General features: G+C 45.7%; 2 protein-coding genes across 2 annotated transcripts; both read right to left on the bottom strand.

Annotated features, from left to right (window-relative positions):
• Nucleotides 1–5,823: 5,823 nt before the first annotated feature.
• Nucleotides 5,824–6,585, bottom strand: LOC109862748. Its single transcript, XM_020442883.1, has one exon. The coding sequence runs from the start codon at nt 6,583–6,585 to the stop codon at nt 5,824–5,826; it is 762 nt and encodes a 253-aa protein (XP_020298472.1).
• A 676-nt stretch (nt 6,586–7,261) lies between these two features.
• On the bottom strand, nt 7,262–7,834 carry LOC109862750. The gene has a single exon (XM_020442884.1). The coding sequence runs from the start codon at nt 7,832–7,834 to the stop codon at nt 7,262–7,264; it is 573 nt and encodes a 190-aa protein (XP_020298473.1).
• Between the last annotated feature and the right edge of the window lie 142 nt (nt 7,835–7,976).

Raw genomic sequence — 7,976 nt, 5'->3', positions numbered from 1 at the left:
CTGATCAGACGCGAGTGTAAATCCGGTCAACGACCCGGCTCGCCGAGTCGCGTAAACACCGGCGCGGTGTCTAGCGCACGCGACTCCGGAATTTACACAAAAACAGCTGAAGCCTTCCCGCGCGATAGAATTCGGCGAAGAACGCTGACTATATTAAACTTCCTTTTGTAAAATCGTTTTTGTGATAATTCTTGCATATCGACGCAATAAACTCTACTTTGTGAATCTTCATTTTAAATTCTCGCGTATTTTATTTAATCTTCCCCGTGGCGTATTCTCCTTTTTTTTACCAACTTGTGTGCCCCGCCCCTCTCCGTTCGGAGTAATTGAGCTAGCCGGTCTAAATACCAGCGACGGGACGTCACATAATCGGCACGTGAAACACGTGCCTGGCGCCCAAATCACAACGTAAAATTAATTGACGGTTCCGGGTGTTCAGCTCTCGTTCGGGCTCACCCGATCGGTGACATTTCACACCGCGGAAGCGAGTCACTTTTTCTCACTGCAGCTTTTCGGAAAGAAGAAGTGTTGCAATATATATGTGTGTATATTTATGAAAGAAAACACCCGTTCTTAAATTAAGGAAGTTTATCAATATAGTACAAAATTCTTACCATAATAGTTTAACTCTAAATCCCAGCGTCGAGAAATATTCTAAGTCCCGACTCGTAATATAGAAATATTCTAAGTCCCGACTCGTTGTAACAGAAATACTCTAAGTCCGAATATGCTGAAATATTCTGAGTTACGGTCTGAGCAGAATGAACTTTACTGAGATTCTGAATCTGAATGCGCTTTTGCTGGTTGCTCCGGCCGTTTTTATACTCTACAAAAAGTGCTGACGCTGCACTATCCCACGGGTCAGTCGTTCAACGGCTCTTCAACGGCGGTTGGCAATGTTCAACGGCGGTTGGCAATGTTTTGTTCTTATCACGGGCCGAGGCGCTTTTGCTTTAGCGCTGATTTTGTGTGTTGACATTGCTGTTCGCTTCGGTGCCACTTGTTCGTAATTGACCGTGTTTCGCGTTAATTTTGAGTGTTGACCAAAATTTCACCAGTGGTGTGACCTAACCACGCAAGGATGCGTGTGAGTCGTGGTGCCCGGCACTGTCGTGTTCTGGATTTCTGATTGACGAATTGTGACACCGTGTTTTCATGAAAGAACTGTCAGTGGTCTTGACACCGTGAGGTTAGCTTGTGACCGGGGTTAGGCGATAATTATGGTCAAGGACTTACCGTACGGGTGATTAATCACGGTCGCCAGTTGTTTTAACCGCCAAACAACAAGGATTTCCGGAATGAGTCCTTCTGGATCCTCCTTCCTGTCTCGATGGGAGAGGATATCACAAATAACTTTACACACAGTACGCAGTATTTATCAAAATATATATAAACACAGTTTATTCTGTTTTCACTAATTACACACGTCACACACGCGTTCCGTGTATTTACATAAGCGTATAATTTATTAAATAACGCAAACTGAGTCGCGGGAACTTTGGTATCAACGCACGTCGAATGATAAAGCGTGTAGCGCGTTTGGTTCTCCATGAACGACTGCTCTTAATGAGATTAATGATTATAATTACGTAAATGATTAAAACGTATAACTGAGCCGCGGGAACTTTGGTATTAACGCGCATTGACGAGAATGCGTGCGGCGCGTTTGGTTCTCCTGGAACGACTTCCCTTAATGAGATTAATGATTATAATTACGTAAATGATTAAAACGTATAACTGAGCCGCGGGAACTTTGGTATTAACGCGCATTGACGAGAATGCGTGCGGCGCGTTTGGTTCTCCTGGAACGACTGACTGCCAAGATGGCCGGGCTTTCTTCTCCACCACCTAAAGCGCGGATCACCCGTAATCGCGTAAGCGCACCTTTAGGTGTGTTCTTTTTACTATTCCCTAGACTCAGTTACTTTTAGGTGGGCGCAAACTAGTCTTGTTTTTACACTCCTCAGTGCTTGTTTCTTGCGACAAACACTTCGGACGTTCAATAATTAATTAAATAAACAATTTTTCTTAACTTACCGATTAATCATTTTTAACCCGGTGGATCCGTTCCTACTCATGCCAATATATCAAAAATGTTTATAATTTCGCTTAACTCTAAAACTTATCCTTTTACAAAAACTTTCGATTAACTATTTCTTTTATGATAAATCTTTTTTGTTTGATGTGCCCAATGTGAATATGATTTTTCTTAATAAACAATTTTTTCTAAATATATTACTTAAGCTCCAAAAACCAACTTATTTTAATTTTGAGTCTGTTTCATTCACCACCGTGTTCTTTTCAACCCTTAACTACATGTTTCATCCGAACCATGTGTATTGTCCCTTACTCGTTATAAATACTTTTTAAGACGTTTTATCGCTTTACCTCGACTAATTTGCATCCTCGGCACCTTACCTTGAACAACCCGAACGCTAAGGACCCTAATCACTTTTGTGACGGGATTAACAAAATGAAATAGGTTTAACGTATTTCCCTAGCGCTTGTACACGTCTTAAAGACCAACAAAGACTTTAACGGTCAACTATAAAATTCCGACACATAAACTAAAACAAGACCGTGACATAAAATAAAAATAAAACTAAACAAAAAGTTAAATAAAAACTCCACGCCTAAGGCGTCGCCTGGCTTACTGCCATCTCATCTGCGTGAAACACTTCACTTAATCTCTAAGTAAATTTTTTATGTGTTTCAGATCTTAACTACTCCTTGCTTCGCTCGCAACATTCTTGGTTATCCTAAGAATTTTTGTTCGTTGCGCTTTTAGTGGCTAAATTAAATGCAACGTGTCCATCTCACGTGGACACCCGTCATTAAAATGACGTTTCGTACAGGTAATCTTAAAACTATCGATTAACTTATAAAGGTAAGTAAACTTAAAGTACTTAAACCTAATGAACACGAATATAATAACTTGAACGCTTAACCTAATGTATTTACAGTTTTTGTTTCAGGTAGCCCTGGCGTACCCTACTTTATCAAGGACTTCACTTAGAATTGCTTCTGACCAGTACGTGGCCTCTTTTCGCAACTCGTCCTTCTCGTACTGTTTTTGTGCCTCCAGCAGTATTTGTTTCTCCAGTGCGAAGCTCCGCTCCACATACTGCAGCGCCCTGTCCTTCGGTTGGGCTTCTGACTCTGGTGACAAGCTGAGCATTTATTCAGCCGTTCGCCGATTGAAGATCACCAGCTGCTTCGCCTCAGAACATGATAAAGAGTAAGTGCGTCTTCTTTTTGTAGTTGCTGCTTTGAGCAGAGTACTTCAGAAAGCATGTCAATCCAAAAAAATCTTTTCTCTTTCATTCGGTGTCTGCTGACACTTTAGGTCATAATATACTTTTTGCTACTGGGTTTACTAATTTGGAGGTCGCCGTCTTGATAGTGACCACTCGTACTTGCCCGTCCTCTCTAGGATGCACCTTGCCGACTCGCGCTAGTGGCTATTTGGTAGGTGGAGTGTTCTCGCTTAACACGAGACAAAGGCGTCCTGGCTCAACATTCACTCTCCCAACTTGCCATTTCGGTCGTGAGACAAAATTTCGCAGATACTCCTTTGGCCACCGATCCCAGAAGTAATCGCGCATCTGCTGAAGGTGCTGCCAGCGTGTGAGACTACTGGTAGACGTAGTCTCAAGCAGCGTCTTTTCCGGGACGACGTTGAGCGCTGTACCTATTAGAAAATGACCTGGTGTTATGGCAGTTATGTCGTTTGGATCGTCTGTGAATGCCTGCAGCGGACGCGAGTTCAGGCAAGCTTCTACTTAGGTTAAGAGCGTTGCCATCTCTTCATAAGTTAGCGTAGCGTCACCTAGCACCCTTCTCAGATGATGCTTCATGGATTGGACGGCTGCCTCCTACAGCCCACCGAAGTGAGGAGCAGATGGCGGGTTGAAGTGCCAACGTACACGGTCCGCCGCCAATTGTTTGACAATGTCTTGCGCCTCCTTGCTGCTGGCCAAGAACAACGACTTCAACTGCTAATCAGCTCCCACAAAATTGGTGCCACAATCACTGTAGAGTGCCTGGCACAATCCTCTACGTGAGGTGAAGCGACGGAATGCCGCTAGAAAGGCGTGTAATCTGACGCCACGTCTAGATAAACGGCCTTTGTACTCATGCACACAAATACGACCACGAAGGCCTTGTAAGCTTTGTGGCCTCGCCCCGGTGATGATCGCAGCATGACTGGTCCAGCATAATTGACTCCTGTGTGTTGAAACGGTCTCGCAAGAGTGACTCGTTGCTGAGGTAAGTTTGCCATTAATGGTTGTTAAGTGGCCGCTTGCCATCGCACGCATACAACGCATTGATGTATGTGCTTCTTTACAGCGGATCCTTGCGAGATCCAGAAATGTTGTCCAAAAAGACCCAAGGTTTGTTGCACCCCTCCATGCAGTGTTTTCCTGTGACAGGAATCAATAATTAGTTTTGTAAGGTGAGAACAAGATGGTGGGATATTTTTCTTCATAGGAAAGAAAAGAATGTTTAAGCCTCCCGCCAACTCGCAGCAAGCCTTGACCGTCAATGAACGTGTTTATGCTAATTAGTGAGCTGCCTTTTTTCAGCGGTTCCCCCCTACGTATTGCTGCCACTTCCGTTTTGTACCTATCCGCCTGAACATTGCAAACCCAAACCCGTTGAGCCTCTTCCAGCTCGTCACTGGTTAAACTTGCTAGGGTTTTGCTTTGATGCTGAGCCGGGATGTTGAGTGAGTTTGTCGGTTGGTTTCGTGTCCAGCGTTTGCACCATGCCGTGACGCGCAGCAGCCGAGTCAACGTCGAGTGTCGCAGTAGAAGCTCTGACTCTGTCTCATCCTGCTGAGCTACTCCGGCCATGATCTTCCGGGTTTCAGGCAGGTCTGGCGTTGGTGTCGTTACCGTCGAAGCAGGCCACTCTTTGGTTGCTGTCAACCAGGATGGTCCTTGCCACCACAAGTTATGCTGAGTGAGATAACGAGGACTTACGCCGCAAGATGCGCAGTCAGCGGGATTTTCTGATCCTCGTATATGATGCCAGTACGCATCTGGCGTTAATCTTTGAATTTCTGCGACCCGATTGGCTACGTAGGTCTTCCACTTGGAGGGGTAACCTTGAGTCCATCCCAACGCCACGGTGGAATCCAGCCATAGATGTGTAGCGACTACCTGTAAACTCAAAGTTCTTGTGATATACGCGACGAGTTGTGCGAGAAGGGTAGCGGCGCAGAGCTCAAGTCGTGGTAACGAGATCTTTTAAAGGTGCGACCTTGGATTTAGCTGCCACTAAGGAGATGGCAGCTTTATTACCATTTGTTTCAGACCGTAAGTACATTACGGCTGCGTAGGCGCGCTCTCGGCCAGCAGGTCGGTGTGGTTTGCAGACCACTTTTTGAGCGCAAAGCCGCCCGCCTTGCACAGCGAAATTAGCTGTTTCTCGGGCTTCCTTGAAAATGTTTGATCCCGTTGAGATGTCGTCGACATAGACATCTCGTTGTAGGATTTCTGCTCCCCTGGAGTACCAGTGTGCCTCGTCATCTGCCAGCTGCTTCAAGGTGCAAATTGCTAAAAACGGGGCACATGCCAACCCATAAGTTACCGTGTTGAGCTGATACTCTGTGATCCGGTCATCGGGGTTGGCTCTCCACAGTATTCGTTGCAAGTCTCTATCTTCTAGGTGCACCAGAATTTGTCGATACATTTTTTTGATGTTGGTTGCCAAAACAAATTGATGCACACACCAGCGTAGCAGGACATCGGTCAGAGGAGGCAACAGATTTGCTTCTATTAGCAAATATTTATTTAAAGACTCACCACCGGGGAGCGTTTATGAGCCATTGAACACGACACGCAGTTTTGTTGTGACGCTCGCTTTGCGAAGAACTCCGTGGTGTAGAAGATAACACACCCTCATCCCTGGTTTAGTATTAGGTGGCTCAGTGGCTGACATATGCTCCAATTCAACATATTGTTGCATGAAATCGACGTACAGATGTCGCAGGTTTCCGTCGCGCGCGAATTTGCGTTCCATCTGCGTCAAGGATCGTAAAGCTGCGCTTCGCGTCGGTGACAGGTCAGCGAGTTCCTTTGCGAGCGGAAGCCGGACCACGTAACGACCTTTGTTATCCCGAAAATGCGTCTTCACGAACAAGTCTTTGCACCTTTGTTCGTCTTCAGTCAGCACTGAAGGCTTTGTCGAGATCTCTTCCTGCTCCCAAAATCGTTTAACTAGCTCTGTCAATGTTTCTGTTGTTATGCACTGGTGAACATTTGCTTGATTGCAAGCTTCGCCAGCGGTTAATGCCAAACTTCCCAATAGTATCCATCCTAATGATGTTTTTTGTGCCACAGGTTCCAAAGGACCGCCTTTCTGCACTCCAGTCGTCAGGATGGCTGCAAAAACATCTGCACCGAGCAGAATGTCAATTGGATCAGCGGCTAGGAACTCGGGGTCTGCCAACTCCAGATGTTTTAAGTGGCTCCACAAACGCGCTGTGACGTGAGGGCCGCCACTATAAGTAGTTAATTTTGGAAGCACGAGAGCAGTGATGGTGAAAGCCGAATTGTTGAAGTGAGGCATAATTCTCATTGTTACTTGGCCTCGTGCTATCCCGGTTTTATTTCCGCCGACACCTATCACTGCTACGTTTGTTTACGCGGCAGCCTCAGTTTTTGTGCAAATGCCTCGGATAAAAAGGACGTTTCCGACCCCTGATCTACAAGCGCGCGAGCGGAGTGCAACGTGCCGAATCGATCCGCGACGCGAACGCGAGCTGTTGCCAGCAAGATCGTCACCTGCTTCTCAGTGCGGTTCAGCGCGGCGTGAGAAGTTATCGCGTCGCCACTATCACTCTTGGCATCTCGAAAAGCGTCATGCAATGAAGTGTGATGACGCTCACTGCACGCCGTGCACGTTTTCTTGGACACGCACTTACTTACTTTATGCTTTTCTAAGCAGTTGATACAGAGTTTAGCTTTGCTAACGTGTTTTTTTCTTTCAGTAGCTGCCTTGCCTTTGAAGTTCTCACAAAACATAAGAAAGTAATCCTTGAGGCAAAGGGAGCACCGTTCCTTGGCACTCTTCTTACCGGCTTCTTTTGTGCTACGTGACTCTTGGTTTTATTTGGCGTGGAAGGCTTGCTTGGTGCGTCAATTCTTGCGTCCTTGACCGCTAACCGTCCATCGAGAGTCTGAAGGCGTCGCTGCATGAAGGTTTTCAATTGGTCAAACGAGGGTGGCTCTAAGCTATCGCTGATGTGGTCGTCTCACAGGTCTCTCGTGCGTGGGCCCAAGAGATCAAATATAATGTGAACAAATAAGTCCTTGCTGCTTGACACAGGCCGCTCGAGGTTCTCTAACGCATCGTGAATGTTGACGGTAGTATAAAAATTCTGCTTCAAGTCGACCGCGCTATCATTTTTCATTTTCTGGAGCGAGAGGAACTTGCTTAAATATGACCGCGTTAATAGCCGGGTGTTTTGATAAAAGTCTGTTAACTCACGCCAGGCTTTTTTGTAACTTGCTTTAATTGCTGGCAAGTTTTGTATGAGCGAGGCGGCTTCTCTCTGTACACATGACCGTAGATAATGCAGCTTTTCCACGGTTGGAAGCTGTTTGTTGCTGTCGATAGTGGATACAAAATGGTCGCGAAATGCTGGATAGTCTTCATATTTCCCGGAAAATTCCGACAACTTAATTTTTGGCAAAACGGTGCGACGGGAGGAACCAGCTTGATCTTCCACTGCTTTTCTGGCTTCGTCGGGCTTTGCTGAGAGCGAGCGTTCGTAATCCATAAGTTTACCTCTCTGCGCAAGGTAAGTTTCTTCAGCTATTGACATGAAGTCTTTAATGTGGTATTCTGTTTTTTTTAGTTCATTCTCGTAGTCGATTGGGCGTGTTCCGTTTGACCACAGTACGATTCGACACCGATCGATTCGACACCAAATTATTGGACACAAAATTATTGGACACAGATTTATT

This window comes from Pseudomyrmex gracilis, unplaced genomic scaffold, assembly GCF_002006095.1.
Source record: "Pseudomyrmex gracilis isolate BER0280 unplaced genomic scaffold, ASM200609v1 scaffold_2327, whole genome shotgun sequence".
In the NCBI taxonomy this organism is placed as follows: Eukaryota; Metazoa; Arthropoda; class Insecta; order Hymenoptera; family Formicidae; genus Pseudomyrmex; species Pseudomyrmex gracilis.
This window is presented reverse-complemented; position numbering and strand designations above follow the sequence as displayed.